A 21586-nucleotide genomic window follows, 5' to 3' on the forward strand; every position below is an offset into this window, starting at 1 on the left:
AGATGAGAACTTGCCTTTTGTCTATAAAGCTCCTCACAAGTCTGTCCTAGAATGACTATCCTGTATATTACTTTTTAAGTACAGCTTGAATAGGGAAAAAGAAATGTGAAACAATGTCTGAATAAGGTTTGTCAACCATCTTTAACAAAAATACTTATTGAGTACCTTTATGAATTCCATGTCCAAATTCATCAAAGTCTGAATTTTCTATCATAAACTCTTGGTACTCTCATTGGTACATGGTTTTAAAGAGCGGCCATTCTCAAAATTATAAACACTTTTGATCATGTGCATCAGTTAAAAAGGTTAGCGCTTGTTTCTTTTTTATTATTCTTTTATTCCATGTTCAAAAAAATATTTATCACAAACAATAATGAAGAGAGATGTGCTTTTATAGAATTTATTGTAGAAAAGGAAACAACATTGAAATCATTTATTTTTACTAAACCGCAGTCATAAATTTTCCCATGAGTGTGATATGCTGAGGTGAATAGCTTTAGTCCACTTCTTCAATAGTAGGGCCCTGGGAGGTTCCTCCTGCCTGGCCGCCGCAGCTTCCTGATGGTGTTGCTCCCTGGTACAACTTTGTCACAACTGGTCTGCACACCTTCTCGAGTTCATTCTGCTGGTGCTCATACTCATCTTTCTCTGCAAGCTGGTTGTTCTCCAGCCAGGAAATCGTCTGGTTGCACTTGTCAATGACCATCTTTTTATCCTCTTCGCTAATTTTACCTTTCAGACTCTCATCCTCAACACTGCTCTTCATCTGGTAGGCATAGGACTCCAGCGTGTTCTTTGCTGCAACCTTGTCTCTCTGAATGTCATCATCATCCTTGTACTTCTCAGCATCCTGCACCATCCGCTCGATCTCTTCTTTGCTGAGGCGGCCCTTGTCATTGGTGATGGTGATTTTGTTTTCTTTGCCGGTGCTTTTGTCCACGGCGGATACATTTAGAATGCCGTTGGCATCAATGTCAAATGTTACCTCTATCTGTGGAACACCTCGGGGAGCTGGAGGGATACCTGTGAGGTCAAATTTGCCCAGAAGGTTGTTGCATTTGGTCATGGCTCTCTCGCCTTCAAATACCTGAATCAATACACCTGGCTGGTTATCTGAGTATGTGGAGAAGATCTGAGTCTGCTTTGTGGGGATTGTGGTGTTTCGCTTTATCAGAGGTGTCATAACACCGCCTGCGGTTTCAATGCCCAGAGACAGGGGAGCGACATCCAGCAGCAGCAGATCTTGGACATTCTCTGAGGTGTCGCCCATGAGGATGGCTGCTTGGACTGCTGCACCGTAGGCTACAGCTTCATCTGGGTTAATGCTCTTGTTCAGGTCTTTGCCATTAAAGAAGTCCTGTAAGAGCTTCTGGATTTTGGGAATTCTTGTGGAGCCACCAACCAGGACAATTTCATGAATCCTGGATTTATCCAGCTTGGCATCCTGCAGGGCTTTCTCAACTGGGCCAAGTGTTCCCCTGAAAAGATCTGAGTTGAGCTCCTCAAAACGTGCCCTTGTGATGGAGGTGTAAAAATCAATTCCCTCAAAGAGAGAGTCGATCTCAATGCTTGCCTGAGTGCTGGAGGATAAGGTCCTCTTTGCCCTCTCACAAGCTGTACGCAATCTCCTCACTGCTCTCTTATTCTGGCTAATGTCCTTCTTATGTTTTCTTTTAAATTCCTCTACAAAGTGCTTGACCATTTGGTTGTCAAAGTCCTCCCCACCAAGGTGTGTGTCTCCTGAAGTGGCTTTGACCTCAAAGATGCCAGCTTCAATGGTCAGAATAGACACATCAAAGGTGCCTCCGCCAAGATCAAAGATCAGCACATTGCGTTCTCCTGTTTTGCCTTTATCCAGGCCATATGCAATGGCTGCTGCTGTGGGCTCATTAATGATCCTCAGAACATTTAGTCCAGAGATCACCCCAGCATCCTTGGTAGCTTGTCTCTGGGAGTCGTTGAAATAAGCTGGCACTGTGATGACTGCGTTTGACACCCTTTGTCCCAGGTAGGCCTCAGCTATCTCCTTCATTTTAACCAGGACCATGGAGGAAATTTCCTCAGGATAGAATGCCTTGGTCTCCCCTTTGTATTCCACCTGGACTTTGGGCTTTCCATTATCGTCAATCACCTTGAAAGGCCAGAGCTTCATGTCGGACTGTACGACTGGGTCATTAAACTTTCTTCCAATCAGCCGTTTGGCATCAAAGATTGTGTTATTGGGGTTCATTGCAACTTGGTTCTTGGCAGCATCTCCAATAAGCCTTTCTGTGTCGGTAAAAGCCACATAGCTTGGAGTGGTTCTATTGCCCTGATCGTTGGCAATGATCTCAACTTTGCCATGCTGGAAAACCCCAACACAAGAATAGGTGGTGCCCAGATCAATGCCAATGGATACTCCCTTTGGTGCAGACATTTCGCCGGTTCCTAGTACCTAGACAGATTTAGAAGACATTGCATTTAAATGGATAAAGTCTTGTTTTTGATAGTTTTCAGTATTAATAATATGTTTATTCCAATGATACTAACATAAAGTTTGAGCACTTGTCACACCCAAATCAGGGAGCTGCACTTAGAATTAAGAGCACACTGTCTGTGTAGTCGTTAAAGCTAATTGCTAGGTAGTAGTTTTACAGTGGTGAGGGCTAGAATTCACAAGACCAGTGAATCTAAATGCTTCACTTAAAAAAAATAAGCGAACTATAGATCGGTATCTGGTTATTCATATGTAGCCTTATTTTAATATTTAAATAAATAAACATTCAGACTAGGACTTAGAGACTATCCTTCATAAGTAAAGACTTAATATCAAGTATAACTGTTACACTGTTGCACATAACTGTTAAAGTTCTGGGTTTTTTTAGGAAATGAGTGAATTAGAGTAAGACACCCACACAAAGAAGTCCTCACTGTCTCTACAGTCGAAACTTTATCCAATCAGTGTTGCTACTTACTTTCAGTGGTGCGCTCTCTGGTGCTCAGAAGTTCAGAAGGATATCCTGGGGATGTTTCCTTCGTGTCAGCTTTTGCCTCTGTTTCTTCTGGAGTTCATACCTAGACTGGCTGGGGCTCCTTGCTTATATAGTTACAACCAGGTTTCCAGAATGCTCCCGCCCCCTCCTCCTCAATGACTGAAGTGTTAATATTAGAAACTAATGCAGCTGGCTCGGTGCTCGAGGGCCGGTGAATATTCCAGAGTGAGACGGCAATCTGACCCTCAGCCAGCAGGGCCGACTCAGAGGGATACAATGTGGAGAATGTGGCAGTAAGGCACATTTAGGAATTGTGATGTGTTATGTTGAAGTGTGAGCACCCATGAATGTCAGTTTTATCCCCAAAATATTTACCTACTGAGCCAGGGACTCACAAAAGGCCTCTCCTTCATTTTCTGTTCTCAGTTTGTCATGGTAAAAAGACTCGCTTTATTGCTGATTTAATGCAATCGTTTACATAGATAGTATACACTTATGTCATTTTGATCACATGAAATATTAAAGTGATCTTGTTGGATCAAATTAAGACGACTACAATCATATGCCTGACATAAAGCCTAATATATATATATATATTTTGCCAACACACAGCTCATACATTATAGTTATACTTACAACCAGAAGCAGTGGAAGGAAGACAGTTAATGTACTTCTAATAAATGCAGTTTTACAAAAAGGAATGGTTCATATAATTAAGCTCAGCGCTAGTATTATGTTGTTATAAATCATTTAAAAGGCACATTCATATCATGGCCTCAAAGGTACTATCCAGTCAGAAAAACTCTTCAGTGAGGCGTCTGGAATTAAAGTGAGCAAATGGAAACTTGGGATGAAATGAGGGAAGATAAAGCAGTCAAAAAGTGTTTTACCAGCTCTCTGTAAATCTTCTCCAACTGCCTTTTTAGGAAAGACATCAGCTGCTCCACACCCAGACATAAAACAACATCTTAATCTGTCATTAGCAAAACGACATTACTTGATCACAAGACGTGAATAAACAAGACTTCATCATTTTGTTTATGTAACAGGCAACAGTTCATCATCATCACTGCTATAATAAAGGATGACTGGATGTTACCTTTTAGGGCATGTATGCAGATACCATTGAAACAGATTATTTGACGTATATATAAAAACAAACATTTCTAAAATAATCTAAGTTGTAACACAGAGTTTGTTTTGGCTCAGCCTAAACTCTGGCTCATGGAATGTACCTGGCAAATCTTAATGTCACGGTAGACAAAATCGAAAAGGTATCCTCTGTTTCATTCTTACGGCCATCATTTGGCACTGTGCGTAAATGGGGTAAACAAATCAGCAACTCTGTGATCTAGTAACATAATCTGAAGCAACTAAATACGTGCACATACATCATAGCATGCAAGTAGGCTTTTGTTTAAACACCTGACAAGACGTGTAAAATGTTAGTTGGTTATATGTTTTCTACATGCCTTAACTCGTCCTTTTTTATCATTTAACTCTACTTCTGAGGTGCTTTTAATAAGTTACATTCAGCATAAGTAAAATAATTCCTCCATTCTGTAGCTATTTAGAAAATAAAATAGATATCTCTGTTTGTTGCAGGGTAACTGTGCGTTGAGGATCGGGCATTCTCATTAATACCTGTAGAGAAAAAAACAAAACAAAAAGAGAGTTTAATTAAATACCAGTTTAAAAAGTGAAAATATGGACTGGTGCGTGATAATAGAAGCAGAAAAAGGCAGGAGCACCTACCGGTAATAATTAGGTTTGAAAGGGCCATTCTTGTTGAGGCCCATGTATTTGGCCTGCTCGTCAGTCAGCTCTGTCAGGTGGGCATCAAAGTTGGGTAGGTGCAAACTGGCCACATACTCGTCTGGGGGAAAGAGACAAAATGTGTGTGATGTGATCTTTTTAGTGAAGCCACAGGGTGGCAACAATGAGCAGCCTTTCAGAGAAACAGTAAAAACTAATTAGACTTCACAACTATTGTGATCCACACTTGCATACTGCTTATCATTTCTATACCAAAGTAGCACAGTTTCAGTTTAAACAAGGCTGATTCTTACCCATTTTCTTTGGAAGGAGATACACATCCTGTTTGTAACGTCCTTCTGGAGCATTAAACAACTCAATCAGTGCCAGGGCCTACAAAACACAGAGCACACAGTGTTTACATGACTCACAATCTAGGAAACTATGTGCCTGCAGACTGCAGGTAGTTTAGTAAGAAGGGACACTGTTATTTACTCGCCCAAGAAGTTACAGACACTGGCTCTAAAGGAAGAGTAGAAATTACTAACCTGAGTTGTTGCAGTGATAGACAACACAAATGTCGGCACTGTGGAGCAGCTCAGATTTAAGAGGCGACCCTGGAAAAAAAAAATACAAGATGTCTGACAAAACTGTTTAGTGCTGAACAAACTCCTGTTTCAACCTAGTTATGAGCGATACAAACACAAATTTTTGAGAATTTAAAAGACAGTTTTGTGAAGACTATTGAGGAAAGCTACCTCTGCCAGCAGGACGACCCTCTTTCCATCAGGCCAGATGATGTGGTCGACCTGAGAGCGAACCCTCTCCCAGGTCAGCTCGGGGCTGCGCAGGCTTGCCTGAGGACAAAAGACGTAAACACCATTGTGCGAACATTTCCATGTGGCTATGTTACCATGTAAACAAAGAATAGTGGAACTCCTTGAATTAGAAACTTCTTCCAATGAATTCACAAAAATTGAGAAGTACAGCCAAGTCCATAAGCATTCATACAATCACACAATTTTTCTAGTTTTACCTCTGTGCACCTCTACACTCTGCATCACAGCAGATCTTAAAACTAAAAAGAGAGAATCAAGATGTGAACAAGGTGGAGGCTTTAAGCTTTAATTTAAGAGATTTAACAAAAGTATTACACTAACTGTTTAGGAAATTGCAGCCATTTTTATACACAGTCACCCATTTTCAGAGGATCAAAAGGACTTGGAGTACTGGTTGACAAGCAATTTCGTGGTCATGTGAGGACTGTTCCCTTTTTATTAGTGTTGAACTTCTATTGGTTAACTTTTCATGCTCTTGACTCGAGCTCGTTGCAGAAGGTGAAAGCTGAAAAAATTAAACAAAGGCATCAGAGAAAGAGCAAATATTTCAGCAGTCACCAAATCAACAGTCTCAATGAATGCACTGGCCACCTCAGTGACAGCAAAAGGCCTGAGAGATTACAGAAAACAACTAACCAAGTGAACATCACTCTCAAGGAGGTAGCTGTGTTATTGTCAAAATCTACAATCAAGAAACACCTTTATGAATGTAAATACAGTGTTCACAACAAGGTGCAAACCACTAGTGACACTCGAGAATGAGGAAGTCCAGATTAGACTTTGCCAGAAAACATCTAAAAAGAGCCTGCACGGTTCTGGAAAAAACATCTTTGGGTGTATGAAACCTAGATGAACTCGTACCGGAATGATGGGAAAAGAAAAGTCTGAAGAAGGAGAGAAAAAGTTCATAATTCCAAAACATACCATACTAACCTTCGAACATGGTGGCAACAGTGTTATGGGATGGGTATGCATGGCTGCCTGCCAGTGGAACTGGGTCACTAATGTTTGTTGTTGTGATTGATAGAAGTAGCAGGATTAATTGTATACAGGGATATACTTTCTGCTCAGATTCAGCCAAATGTTGCAAAACTGATCGAGCAAATGGATAATGTCCCAAAGAATGCTGCAAAAACTACCAAAGAGTTTCTCAATTTAAAGAAATGGGAAATTCTTCAATGGCCAAGTCACTCACCAGCAGAGCCAGTTTTGTGTTCAGTTACTGAATACAAAACCTAAGAGTGACCCACAAACAAGCAGCAACTTGAATGTGGCTGCAGTAAAGGCCTAGCAGAGCATGTCAAATAAGAAACACACACATTTGGTGATGTTAATGTGTTCTAGACTTCAGGCTGTCATTGACTCCAAAGGATTTGAATCCAAGTATTTAAAAAATCATTATATTTACATTTTTTCAGTGTGTCAGATTATTTTTGAGCCTCTGAAAATGTTGACGTATTTGAAAGAATAGTTTTTATACATTTCCTGCGTGTGATGGTGAACAGAGGCGAAACTACAAAAACTGTGTCATAGTCAAACTTGCAATCTTTACTGTATGTTTTGGATCAAAGGGGCACACAGAGATGTTACTTATGGATGTTTAAATTGAGATATTCAAGCCACAGGAAATTCAATGAGGAAAAACAAATTAAGTCACTTTTGATCATTTTCAAATTTCATTTTTGACTGAAAATTTAACAACACAGAGAACAGGATGTTTTTTTGTTTACAGACTCCTTTCTGTGTTTTACTTGTCATTTAGTGCCTGAATTTTCACACCTTAACCTTTCACTTTCACTTATTTAGGCTCCCCTACTGTTTATTCTAAGTGACCGTGCTTAAGAAGCTTTTAAAATCCATTGGGTATTTGTGGGGTTATTTGTTTGAAGTTTACCACATCAATCTCAGTATTGGAGTGTCCCATATTGCAGACGATGCAGCCATTCTTCATTCGGTCAAGCTGTTCTCTGGTGACGACATTCTTGTTGCCTGTATTTGAAGAAAAGCACACGTAAGGTGTTGTTAACAGAGTCACCGAAGAGAGAATAAGCCAACGAAGATCAAATTTAAACTTGTGCTGCTGCTATAGCGGTGGAGTTACAGCTATATCTGTACTGGTGTTCATATTGCTGTCAACACACAAAACCAAAGAGCATCTGAGCATTTTGACTTTAAAAAATTTGGTTTTCACCCAAAGCCCTTAACTGTAATATTTAAAAAGACACATGCTGAAAATGTTGTGATTATCAAAGCAGAAGTAATGGATGTTACAGCATGGGGTACAGTACCAGTGCAAGTTATCACCACGTCCATCTGCCGAATGACCTCGCTCAGCTTGACCACTCGGAAACCGTCCATGCTGTGTGAACACGCATATTATAGAAGACCAGATTAGAAAAAAAAGAAAGAAAGAAAGGAAAAATCCACTGATAATATTCACTTGTTTGTAGCTTGCAATGCACAGGTGAGCAATGCTAAATAGTGAGAGTCAGTGAGTCACCATGCTTGCAGGGCACAGATGGGGTCAATCTCTGTGATGCACACAATGGCTCCGAGAGCTTTGAGAGCAGTGCAGCAGCCTTTCCCCACCTAAAGAGCACAAGACAGTGCACTAAAAAGATCTGCTGGACTTGTTAAAGTCATTCCATCTAAAGGTAAAAAAAAAATTAATAAAAGAATGATTCACCTCTCCATACCCACACACAACCACTTGTTTGCCTCCAAACATAATATCCGTAGTCCTCTTCAAGCTGGCAAAGACAACCAAAGCGACACATCATTGTGACCATATTGCTCCAAATACAACAAAACCTCATAACAGCAACTTTCTTGGTGATTAATTTTCCTCACCCATCGAGGATAGATTCACGGCAGCAGTAAAGGTTGTCGAATTTCTGCTTGGTAACCGAGTCGTTCACGTTCATGGCGGGCACACACAGCTTGCCAGCCTTAGACAGCTGGTACAGTCTGAAAGGACACATGGGGAAAACATGTTCAGGCATATATGCTGGCCGAACACACGTGAATCTTTCCACACAAACGTGGATGCAATTCTGTGTGACCTTACACTTGGCAGAATATCTGGCTAATGAAGTCCACTGAGAGCTTTGCATATACCGCAGAGTTGCTGTGCCCAGCATTTGAGCTTTGCCATGCTTTTCAAATATTCTCCCATCATCTAATCACAGCTGATCAGTAAAACTAACAGAAATGTATGCATTCTCCTGTCATTTTAAACCATTTGCTACACAAAAACTAACATTATGCTTGAGCACATAAAACTCCAATAAGCAAAACTAAACAGAAAATAATTTTAAAGCAGTGCTGGTGATTTTTATTTGTCCTTACCTATGACCAAAAAATTAGTCTGTGCATAAAAAAACCTGAATATGACTTATATAATGGCCTTTGATACAGGTCCAATTTCTGTTGACAAAGCCATTCATTCAAAGTCATTCATCATGAAATGTATTCACTGAGAGCTTAAATTGCTTCTAGTGCATCTCTATCTCCAAAAAAATAAAATAAGGAAATACCAATAAAAAAAAAAAGGATTAAAAGCAGCTTAGTTAAAAAAAAGTAAAACGCAGAGGGCATGACTATGTTGGATAGTTTCTAGATTTATTTTAAACTCTAAAGTAGAGTCGTGTTCAAGACATAGGTACCAAACACACTCCACTAAAAGTCAAATCCGTGTGTGAAAAGCACTGCTGCAAATTATTTGTATTTGTTGGCTGCTACGTGCTGAACAGTACATCCCAGTTATGTTCAGGTAATTAGATCCTGTAACTGCCACTGTAGTGCTAATAGCAGTATAGTTAGTTTGTTTAGCATATATTTTGATCATTTTAAAAATGTTTTACACAACTGATATAAAATTCTAATTAGAAAAAATTTTAAATTTTAAAAAAATATCCATTAATGATAATTTAAGTTCTAACCAGTGCACTTGTCACAGCACAATGATTTGTCCTTTATCTTTTAATTTATTAAGTATTTACATTAGTTTGACTTTTATATTTTGTTGTCAGTATATACAGTACTGAATCTGCAAAGAGCTGATGAGTATTAAATGGCTCAAAAACACTGCGACAAGCTTAATTATTTATAATTCATAATAAGCTGCCATACGCACATGTCTATGCTGTAAAGAATATACAGCCTGGGTCTTACTGACATATTTTATAATGAAACCAATGTGAACCAAAAAGAATTACCAGACAGAAATTGCAGTTCAAAATACAAAAAGGCACGTGCTGCAGATAAAATGTAAACTCCACTAAAGCTCTAGATTTGCGACCTCATCTGACCTGTGAACACCAGTGACACTCTCCTCCACAATGCCCCTGGCTTTTTTAAAGACGCTGGGATACTTCTTGTAAACCCAGTGGGTTAAGTCTCCACCATCATCCAGGATCTATGGGGGGGGAAAAGTCAACATGGAAGATGTGCACACAGAAAAGAGCGAGAGATTAAGACAGGCATTACATTCATCACATGACTATCCAGGTAATACCATATTGGCCTGCCAGCCTTCAGTGTTGACACAGCGATCAATACACCACCAGAAGTCGTCCTCTGATTCACCCTTCCATGCAAACACAGGTACCCCTGCAGGAAACAAAGCACACATAATTACAGGCAAAGACAGCATGAGCCACAGCTACATTAGTGCACATTACACAGTGAAAGGAGAGGTGCAAAGTGCTCTTAAGTTTTAAGCTTTCTTTGGGTTCATCTAACCTTATGAGCAATAAAGCAAAGAAAAATACTTTATTTTATGTTAGATAGTACATAGTTATTTGGAATTACATATTTTTTGTTCCACCCTATTGTTAATAGGCCTCTTCTTGCTTCTTTATTATACTTACCCGTCTCTGCAAGAGCAGCAGCCACCTCATTTTGAGTGGAGTAAATGTTACAAGCAGTCCAGCGACACTGGGCCCCAAGTGCTACCAGAGTTTCAATCAGGACCTGAGAAGGACCAATGAAATATGAAGATAAAGAAAAAAGTAACAGACATAAGAAGAGAAAAAGATGTCACATTAAAGGGACCGCTGATGAGTAGGATGAGCGGACGTACTGCTGTCTGAGCAGTGATATGGGTACAGCCTACTATCTTCGCCCCAGCCAGTGGCTTCTCCCCCTGGGCTCTCTTCCTCAAGGAGATCAGGGCAGACATGTCTGTGGACAAACAGATCAAGCAGCAGTTAATGGTACCTGAGAGGACACAAAGGCCAGGTTTTGTTTTGGGCGAGATAAGAAGGAAAGACCTTTTCGAATTCAAAAACAAACGATACCTAGAAGGCGGATGTGCAGTACATGGCTGTAAAATGGGTACTAACTGAACAACAACGTTAGCAACAGCTGTTGCAACCCAGGTTTTAAGGCTGAACAACACTTGCCAGGCGCTTACGCCTACTTATCTCTCACATGGATAATGTAAACAGGCAGAAAGGCAGACAAGAACAGAGAAACAGCAAAAGAAACCACACCATTGTGTTTTGAATTGTGAAGAAAAGATCAAATGAAATATCATCATGTTCCAAATAACACCAGCTTTGGGTCATAAACCACAGACACCAGGTAATCTATATTTTAAATTAATAAAAGATGACGAACAATGAAGGAATACATATAGTGTGTAACAGTGTAGTTACATAACTACCCTATTACACACCTGCATCACGATAAAAATCAATATGTGGCCATCTTTTAAATTTAAACTACATCATCCTGTTTGAAAAAAGGATTTCATAAGAAAACTTTAACCTGTTATGATCAAAGTACAGACAATCATAGGTAAAAATCTTTCATCTTTGAAATGTCCACAATGCGCCAGTGAGGTCTGATGCATACATACCTTGTTCTGCAATTTCAATTTCTCGGCGCCCAAATTCAGCTTGTTTGATGTTCTTCACACAGAAGTCGCTGCTGCCGTGGGTGTTGACCTGGGCTTTGTCCCGGGGAGAAGTTTCATCATCGGAGCTGTCAGTGTAGGATGCAGCTTACAAATAGAGAACACAATAGGTCACTTTTGTGGTAAAGCACACAAAAGAGCCAGTTGTGAAATTTATGCTTTCAATGCATTGTGTAAAAGCTGGAGCTACAGTGTGTATTTTTGTGATGTATATGAATAGCTTTTCCAGGTGGACATGCAAACATAACTCAAAGAACTGTTAAGTGAACTTCAAAAACATACAAAAAATGTTTTGTTTTGTTTTATGTATGACTGAAGTAATTGCTCAGTTTTCAGCAATGAAAGTGAAAGTACCTGAGCTGTAGCTGTCTGTGGAGGACTGCGAGATGGACCGTGACAGCGAGCGGCGCCCTGCCTTGGTCGGATACTTGCTGAATTCCTGTTTGTCCTCTGCATTCGCAAACTGAATCTACAGAGAGCCAAGGAAAATGCCACACAGTGTAAACATCAAAAAACAAAACAATCCATTTATTTAGCGATTTGATATTTGAAATCTTCTATCTCTATGGATTTATCGGACGTCAATGGGACAAGTGGAGGTCAATAGGACAAGGTATCATCGTGTTTCACATCTTAAAAGTGATGACACTATACCTTACACCGTACCTTCACACTTCATTAGTTTATGTTTGCATTCATTGTCCTGTTTCTGTTATTATCCCTTCTAAAGATAAATCAGCTTGTTACAGGAAATCACAGGTGGATCAAGAACAAGGGTGCTGATGCTTATTTTTAGATGTTCCCTTGTGATTTATGTTTTGTTCAAATGCATGCGCTTCAGTTATTGTTGGTTGTGATTCATCGTGTCAATCCAAGCCTTCAAAGGGCCCAAGATGAAAGATCTGGAAAAAGATAAATTGGATCACCAAACAGCTAGTGTGGCTATTTTCTAGCCAGGCATTTGATTAAAGTCTAAACTGTTGAATCTCTAAACCAAAGCACTGGAGAACTGATTTTAACTGGTCACAGAATAAATAGAGGACTGTATGAAAGACACAGTTTAGGCCAACATCACAGGCAGCTCAGTTACTCAGTGCTTATATTATAGGTAATATTTCTGGTACCTTTTTGTTTTGTTTAATTTTGTAACCTAATGATGACAGAAAAACAACTACTGCAAGTTTAGCAAGCTTGGTAAGTATGACCATTATCTTCCATGGAAGGACCAACAAAAGCAATGTTACCTAAACATTACTATGTACTATCACTGTCTGCCTTTCCAATAATTTCTACCCGTGTCTTTGTGTAAAGTCTGTGACCTCATCCATGATATTGTGCCACGTGTCTTCCTCACAACACTGTTTAACATCACAACATTGTATAATGTCATAAAAGCATGCCTAGTGTCCACGCACAAAATACTTTTTTCCATGAAAAATGTTACAAGAAAATTGTTCACTTGACCATGTCCAAAGTTCATGACACCTATTCAAAGGTATTCTTATTTCTTGAGCTTTTTAATTCTTCGTAGTCTTCATGGTCATGCAGTCGAGGAGTGAGGATTTCAGAAGGATAGATCTTTACACAACTCTACCATAAACATTTACTATGAGTCAGTGATAAATTGTGGCAATGCACAGAATTCCCTCTGTCTCCTATTTAAATCTTCATATCATGTGTTTGGACTGCAAACTCAAGTGCAGACTGACAGAGTTGACACAACACACAGATGAAGAATCCGGGAACACATGTATCCCAGATTAACAAGAGTGAGTCGGATCACACTCGAGTATGTGTGTGTACACTGCACATACATCAACCTGTAGCTATGTCCTTCAGGTAGCGCGTACTCTTAACAATTATGAAGAGTAATAACGCATTACTGGAACAAAATCAAATTAACAGATTTTCTTTATACATACAAATTTAGTTCTGATAGAACGTTTTACGGGTGGATGCAACAGCTACACATGACTTCACATCAACAAAATCCCCCAAAAAGCTGAGGCTGATTGAATGGGCTAGCATCAGCATAATGCACAATCACTAGGGAAAACACCCCAACATAACCATAACTTTAATTCTCTGCTTTTATCCTAATTACAATGATCTTCATTAACTTAAAATGTGTGGTCAAAACTAACCTTATTTACTCAGCATTTTAACCCACAACGCCTCTTTCCATGAGCAGTGACACCTGGGCTTCAGAAACCTACCGTGTCGGTATAAAGAAACTCAAGAAGCCTGTGAGACAGGCTAAGCTCAGGAGAGCTCTGCATGTCTCTGTTTTCACAACTGTGAGTGTGCTCCATCTCATATGTTCGCAAAATATGTCAACATGAGTACTTTTATGTTTACTTTGCATCACTTTGCAGCCTTGAGGATTCAACAGACATTTCACACAGTCTCTTGAGCTTTACTGAATTGTTCTTTCTCAATATTCAGACCAAAATCAAGAGGCTAATCGAATTAATGATGAATTACTCAGCGTTGGTGAAGACAGCATTATGTTTCCACTATGCCTACACGGGGAACCTGTGTGAATAACCTTGGTGTTTACTAGGAAAAATTGCGCTACTCCCTGCAGGTAAACTGAAATTTATGTTTCAAGGGGAAAAAAAAGTTTCTGTTAACTGCAGGAAGAAGACAAAAACCTGCGACTGCCAAAAAATACTAAGGCTCCTGTGTGTTTGAGCTATCTAGTATCTAGAAGAAGTTCTCAGTGATACATTAGCAGCAACTCACCCTTTCTCTCCCATGCCCATGCTTGTGTGCCATTGTTTCTTCCGTTTTCCAGCCTATCTGCCTGTTGCTGTGTGTCCTCTGTGCAGTAGTACTAGGTGTCCCTGATGCTATTATCCCAGAACACTCCCAGGCAGAGCCAGGGGGAGGTTCCCACCTATTATCATAATTTCTAATGGCCAACCTGGAGAGAGAATGAGAGAGAGAGAAAGACCTAAAGAGAAAGGGAGGGTTTATTCCAACCAAGCTTCTCTTTCTCTTTAGTCTCTCCAGTTATGCCCTTGAAAACTTAACGCTAAAATCTGCAGGTTGTATGTTATGGTGAGTTTTTAATTGCTGAGGCAGCACATGCAAAAAGATTCAGGTATATATGTAGGTTGCGCACGAACGAGAACCGTTTCAAAATCACGTGAACACAAAGTAATAAACAAATTTGCCTCAGCTCTTATTTTACACCTATGCGCCTGATTTGCACAACTAAGGTAAACAGAGATTGACAGAAGGAATTAAACTCTGTTTCCATTAGCCTTCTGCTGCATCAATACGTGTCCCATGCAGTCCCTAAAGCTAATAATACCCTTTCTCTCCTAGATAGCAGGCCAGGTCAAAGACTTAAGCTGTGGAGTGTGACTTTCAGTCAGTGTTGTAAGGGCTCAATGTAGGCCTGACATAAGGCGACGCTAGCTACTTAGTCAGACACAGCTAGTGCTCTAAATCACTGCCCTGCGGAAAAGGCATACAGTCTTATCCACATCACCTGATCTTTGTATACAGACTACTCACAGTGATTAAAACAGGTTCAAAGACATGTGGCCTGCAATATTTATATAAGTAAAAATGGTGCAGTGACACACTCAAAGGAGTGAAGTCCAGTTGCAGTTTTCAAATCAGGGTACTTCGTTTGGTGCGCAAAGGCACCTGTTTAGATCAACACATGCATGACCGATTACAGTGTTGTGAAAAAAATACAACTCTACTAATCCTTTCTCCAAGACTATCCAACCTTTACATAAGTAAAGAGCATAAGTCCTAAAGCAGTTCAGAATCCTAATCTTACTGTCAAGTTGTTTTTCCCCTGGATTATCTTACTGCACTGTTTATTAAGAAATCCAAACTCCTGATAACAAATACTGTAATTAAACTGTACCTGTACTGTACTTAGTGAATGCCAAGGGCAAAACCTAGAACATAGAAAATGGTAAAACTACTGAATGTGCTTTATTTTTAACCTTATGATGACTTTTCCTTCACTGGAAATGACTGTAAGTTTACACATGTAACACAGAATGTACCTGGTACATTTTATCTTTACATTTTTTCAAAGCACACTCATGTCTGTGTCTTTAGAGATGAATGTGAATGTCTCTGTATCCGATTCTGGCAGCAGGGCAACCCAAATCATCCCTGCTTGAGCCCCTGCTTCACCTTTAACTTTACCCATTTTCTTTGCTGTGCTGTTTTACCACACTACATTTTCCAGTCTTCGTTACCACTTACCAGGAGCGGAAAAGTTATGTTTGACCTTCATGAATCTCTTCCATAATGTTGGCAGACACGCAGGATGAGATAGTGAAGCTAAGGTATCATCACATTTCAGATCCTACAAAGCAGCCCACAGGAATCAGATAAATATGATGATGCATGAACAGATTCACGGTGAGCAAGTCCCATTCCCAGGGGGCGTATTACATAACCATTAGATGGATTCAGAGAGAGAGGAGGCAGAGGATTGGTGTTCTCTGACTCATCTGCCCTCACGCTAACTCACTCGTTTTTAATTTGTAGCATTGACTTTGTTTACTCACGTCACCTTTCAATGTAGTAGTTCTGCTGAGTTCTAAGTCTTCTTTTCAATATGTCATTTATCGTGATTTCAATCAGATTGACACTCTTTCCAGTCATTTACAGTAATTTCTTTAATCATTCTTCTTTTTTTTTTTAAGCAAACAGACTGCTCAGTTTGACACCGGGCTCTCACATTTATTCATAACACAGTGCTTTGTTTTCATAAGCACAGTTCACATTCCTACAATCCAATATGTTCTCATCAGGCACCCTGAGGCGGCTCACAGTCCACACATTATTGCATTCTGTGAGCTAGCAGCTTGAAATCTACGATGTTGAGAAAACAGGTGTTTTTATTATTCAGTTATTTATCAATTATTATAAACACACTTTGGTTAAACTTACTCAATTCACAAATCCAGCCACAAAGACAAGATGACAGGAATAACAAACATACCTAGTGCAATTTTTCCACACTGCGTAATGATACATTGCTTGTAGCTTACTTATGAGTGAGTTTAAGGGCGAGAAAAACCTACTGTTCCTTTAACAAGGTAAGTCAGATGTTTCAGTCTGAACACTGTTTTTTGATGAGCCTTATAGAATTCTAATAAGTGGATCTTTAAGGCATCATACAAAAAAAGTAAGCTCAACCCTGATTACGTAATAAGACAGAACTCGAGACCACTTGTGCATTTGTGTTTTTGAGGTGGCATGAAGTAAGTTTACTCCTGAGTGCTGAAATACTCTTTGTTAAAACACATATGAGCCGATATTTTCATTTCATGCACCTGTTATGCACAAATATCTAATCAGCCAATCACATGGCAGCAAGTTAGTGAATTTAGGCAAATACATGTGGCTAATAATACATGCTAAAGTTCAAAACAATTCACATCGGTGATGTGGGGAGATTTCTTAGCACACTTTGAACACATCGTCTAAATGTCACAGACTGCCTGAGTAATGCTGCTGCTGCTGATGTCCATCCCATTTATAATACAGTGTAATCATCTTCTAATGGGTTCATCCATCAGTACAACACACCATTTCACAAAGCTCAAATCATCTCAAACTGGCTTCACAGTGAGTTCAGTGCACTCAAATGGGCTCCACAGTCACCAAATCTCAATCCAATAGAGCTCCTTTGGAATGTGGAACGGGGGAGATTCACATTATAGGTGTGCATTCAACAAATCTGCAGTAACTGTGTGATGCTATACATGATAAATATGAACTAGCACCTTGCTGAATCTATGCCAGACTTAAGATAGGTCTGAAGGCAAAGGGGTATCCAACCTGGTAGTAGCAAGGTATATCTAAATCTAATCAGGCTTAATATTAGGACCACTGACAGGTGAAGTAAATAACACTGATTATCTCTTCATCATGGCACCTGTTAGTGGGTGGAATATATCAGAGAGCTATTGAACATTTTGTCCTCAAAGTTTAGAAGCAGAAAAAAATGGAAAAGTGTAAGGATTTGAGTTTGACAAGGAACATTATGAAGGGTAAACAACCGTTTCAGAGCATCTCCAAAACTGCAGCTGTTGTGGGGTGTTCCCTGTCTGCAGTGTTCAGTATCTATCAAAACTGGTCCAAGGAAAGAAAAGTGGCAAAGCAGCGACAAGGTCATTGGAGGGCAAGGCTCAATGAGGCATGTGGGGGGTGAAGGCTGGCCTGTGTGTCCAATCCAACAGATGAACTACTGTAGCTCAAACTGATTAAGATTTTTCTGACAGAAAGGTGTCAGAGTACACAGAGCATTGCAGGTTGTTGTTTATAGGGCTGCATAGCTGCAGACCAGTCAGGGTGTCCATGCTGAACCCCTGTACCCCCAAATGCACCAACAATGGGCACATGAGCATCAGATGAATAATTTTCTATGTGGTATAATTTTCTTTCATACCACATGGATGGCAGGGTGCACTTATCTGGGGAACACCTGGCACCAGGATGCACTAGGGGAGGAGAGCAAACCAGCCCTACGCTGGCAATGTTCTGCTGGGAAACCTTGGGTCCTGCCATCCACATGGATGTTACCTTGAGATATACCACCGAAGCATTGTTGCAGATAATGTACACCCTTTCATGGAAACAGTATTCCCTGAAGGCCTCTTTCAGCAGGATAATGCACCCTGCCACAAATAGTTTGAGGACCACAACAATTTTGACATCTTGACTTGGCCTCCAAATTCCTCAGATCTCAATCCAATTGAGCATCTGTGGAATGTGCTGGACAAAAAGGCTGATCCATGGAGGCCCCAACTCACATCTTACAGGACTTAAAGGATCTGCTGCTAATATCTTAGTGCCAGAGATCACAGCACACCTTCTAGGGGTCTAGTGGAGTCCATGTCTCAGTGGGTCAGCAGCAAAAGGGGGACCAATACAATATTCGGCAAGTGGTCGTAATGTTATGACTGATAAGTGTATATGCGAGTATTTAAAAGTGCAAAGCAGCTAACATTAGGTCATAACACAGATGTGTGAATCATAAAAATAGGTGTCAAACACAGGCAAAGTCACCCCCAAAGAACCATGGGTATTAGAAGTCAGAGGTCACCTTGAGGAACTGAAATATATCTGATATTACTAACACAGTTGCCAGACATTATAACTAAAAAGTTCCAGAGGGCTTAATCACCACTCTGTGACACAGTCTCATATGATCAGAAAAACTTCCCTGGTAGAAGAGTCTGCAGAGATTTGAGCAGGTTTGTTCTGAGAAACAGACAAAGAAGCCTCTAATCAGGAGTTCCATGATTATCCACTAGCCGGTACCAGATGCTGTGAAGAGCCACCTCATGTGGATTTTTGCTGTTTTCTCAGATTATATAACACGCAAGAAACTTAACATTCACAGGTTCTTCTCACAGGTGCACCCTGTGCTGCTTTTGCATGTTCATGATGCCTTTCCTCCAACTAACACTGATGATGTCCTCATTACCTGCACATGAGAACTAATTAAAGACAGATATAGAGCTCACTACACATTAATGTGATAAAAGTTTAGGTTCAGTTCCCATGTTATTACACATTTGCAAATCTCAAGGTTCTGTAACTGTAAACTACAGTTTATGGTGGATTTATTTTTTTTCCCCACAACACAAGGGTACACCTGATTAAATACCCCCTACTCAACTGGGGGACCCCACAGACTCAGTTGCGTTAGCCCTCACACAGTAGTTCTGCACTTTGCTGAGGTCTTAAATCAGAGGTTTAAGAGCTCAGCTTGGCTTTTAGTTGTTTCCTGCCTGTTGGCATAATGTTGACATTGTGCTTTAAACAGACGGGAAGGCAACTTGAAGACAGATTTTAACAATCATCTTGTCTTTAAAATTATATGTTCTTACCCCAGTAATAACACAGTAGAAGGTATTATTAGAGTAACACTACATATGAGACAGTTAGCAAAGCTTTCCTTAATAGCTGGCTTCTAAGATACATGAATATGGGTACTTTAAATGTTTAAGATTATTTTTGCACTTCCCACCTCACATTGGGATGGAGTGTCCATCATTCAAGAATGCATTAAAGCTCCAACAAAATTCCCAATGACAACTTTGGAGCAGACATTCACACTGCACCTTATTAACAATACATCAACACAGTACATTACATTGCCTACACTTGGACTTCACTGCAGCACGATGCGTACCAACGTGAAATCCCCTCCTTACTGTGTCTGTGCCCAATGGCAGTGACTGCTGGGAGCATCACGTTTCTTACCTTCTTGACGGATTTCAGTGTGGGGACTGCGGTGAACGCTGCGGAAGTCATTTCTCCAACGTTCATATTCACATCACTGCTGTTTTTGCTGACAGTCAACACGGAATATTTTTCCGCAACGTTTTCGGTCTCCTTGACATATTTCGTGCCCTGTTTAACCTCCGTCTTGCTGTCCACAACTGTGTCTGTCATTGCATCCGAGTGATATCGATACTGTTACTGGAGAGGAGAGGGGGGGGAACAAAAGCCGGTTCTGGATTGAGTTGAAACTAATACCCTTAGCTTCGCCTTCTTGCTCTCTTGGCTAAAGCTTCGTGGCTTAAAAATGACCGAACCGACGCTGAAGCACTACACCACGGAGCAAAGCTAACAAAGTAGCCCACTTCACTAGATATGACGCTTTTTTTCTCCCTTATCTACTTTCTAAAAGACTCGCACGGCCACTTGCTTCGGTCCTGCAGGTCTGCTGTCATCCACAGACGGCAACATCTCCCAAGGTGAGGGAGGGAGGGGGCGTTTTGTTGAGGCTGTCAGACAAACCAGTGGGCAGTGTGTAGGCGGTGACAAGCCAGTTAGCTCCAGTGGACAGGAAAGTGACTGCTGAATGTGTAACGGCTGAGGCCTCGCTACCAATAAGGAAATAAATTACATAATTTATTCGTCATTTGTGAGACTAAAATGTCAGATGTTCAGCACTGCAGTTTTTTTCTTTTGCTCTGTTTTTTATGCTTAGTGCTACACTTGACTGTTATACAGCCCCCTGTTAATCAGCGTAGCGCTCTTAACACAAGTCCCGCCCACTTTTTAATGATTGGCTGATCGGGGACCAGCGTCCGCAAGCTACAGCCCCTGATTGGCAGAGTTTGCTAATCGCGATGCTTTACCTGGGAGGTCCTGTTCAGGGAAAAGGGGAACTAAAGTCAACCTCCGGCTAAATGTACACGACTACGCATGACTACTTTGTTTCAGCTGCCTTACTGAATAAGATAATTAACTGAATTTAAAATTCTTTAAGACTGCAGCAGGACCAGAATTCTGTATTTGCAATTTCAAAGGTAATAAGATAATAAAGGCCTTATATATCCTATATTTCTGAAATTCTTTATATGGGTCAAGAGTTATTTTCACCAGCCTTCTCAGGTGGGATGAGTCTAGTCTCCCCAGCACATTCATCATATTAATGTGAAATGAGGGCAGCCAACCAGACAGGATGTTTTCTTTACCATCTCCTGTTTCGTATTATAAATGTTACGCAGGATCACAGACAGATGGCTAGCTCTGATGCCTTGCCCTGTTGCAGTTTCTCCAGCTGTCTCCTTACCTGGCCAGATGTCACAGTCAAGCAGAGGGTGTTAATCAAATATGGAGGAATCTGACCCATGGAGTTCAATTGGGGAAAAGAAGGGCAAATCACTAAGACAGAGCAGGTGTGGACTCCAGGATTTGTAGGTAGCAGCAGCTTAGTGTGAACTAAACCTGTTGAAAAAAAACGTTAAACTCGTTTGCTCTCTCCATTTGGCCCAGTTTGTCTTTCTGTCACCTTAAACCTAGTTATTTCCCCCATTCCACTCTACACATCACTGGTATTGTTCTGCTGGAGTGGGTTTCCAGTTTCTTTCTGTAGGTGTCCTTTCGTTCTTCCTTGACCCCAAGACCCAAAGGCTCTCTTTTGATTGCATTTCTATACAAGGTCTATATCAGCAGGTCTCTGTTGTCTCTAGTGGGCCAGTGTGCATCAATCAATCATAAAACCACTAGAATGTTGGCAGGTAGGTATTTGTAATACTGATCAAATGTGACCTTTAATTTAGTTATTTGGAGGCTACTGTTCACAGAGTAAG

General features: G+C 40.4%; 2 protein-coding genes across 4 annotated transcripts; both read right to left on the reverse strand.

Annotated features, from left to right (window-relative positions):
• Window positions 1-381: 381 nt before the first annotated feature.
• hspa1b (heat shock protein family A (Hsp70) member 1B) lies at window positions 382-3047 on the reverse strand. The gene is made up of 2 exons (XM_086277900.1): window positions 2955-3047; window positions 382-2434 (listed from the first exon to the last, which is right to left on the reverse strand). Exon 2 carries the CDS (start codon window positions 2414-2416, stop codon window positions 497-499), a length of 1920 nt encoding a protein of 639 aa, XP_086134026.1. The 5' UTR covers window positions 2417-2434; window positions 2955-3047; the 3' UTR covers window positions 382-496.
• Window positions 3048-3393: 346 nt separating this feature from the next.
• Window positions 3394-20321, reverse strand: ahcyl1 (adenosylhomocysteinase-like 1). 3 transcript variants are annotated; one of them, XM_086277036.1, is made up of 17 exons: window positions 19746-20319; window positions 11841-11955; window positions 11430-11573; window positions 10650-10750; window positions 10438-10540; window positions 10083-10177; window positions 9877-9983; window positions 8417-8533; window positions 8253-8316; window positions 8067-8155; window positions 7855-7925; window positions 7461-7555; window positions 5486-5584; window positions 5276-5344; window positions 5042-5120; window positions 4728-4848; window positions 3394-4616 (listed from the first exon to the last, which is right to left on the reverse strand). In XM_086277036.1, exons 1-17 carry the CDS (start codon window positions 19935-19937, stop codon window positions 4610-4612), a joined length of 1668 nt encoding a protein of 555 aa, XP_086133162.1. In that variant the 5' UTR covers window positions 19938-20319; the 3' UTR covers window positions 3394-4609. The 3 variants fall into 3 exon arrangements, with proteins under 3 accessions (XP_086133162.1, XP_086133164.1, XP_086133163.1); XM_086277038.1 differs by lacking the exon at window positions 19746-20319 and adding an exon at window positions 14232-14370; XM_086277037.1 differs by lacking the exon at window positions 3394-4616 and having other exon boundaries at window positions 4724-4848; window positions 19746-20321.
• Window positions 20322-21586: the final 1265 nt, after the last annotated feature.

This window comes from Aulonocara sp. 'chitande type north' Nkhata Bay, linkage group LG20 (genome assembly GCF_057382095.1).
Source record: "Aulonocara sp. 'chitande type north' Nkhata Bay isolate Kocher_YH1m ecotype deep benthic linkage group LG20, A_spYH_male_GT1.1, whole genome shotgun sequence".
NCBI classification, from domain to species: Eukaryota; Metazoa; Chordata; class Actinopteri; order Cichliformes; family Cichlidae; genus Aulonocara; species Aulonocara sp. 'chitande type north' Nkhata Bay.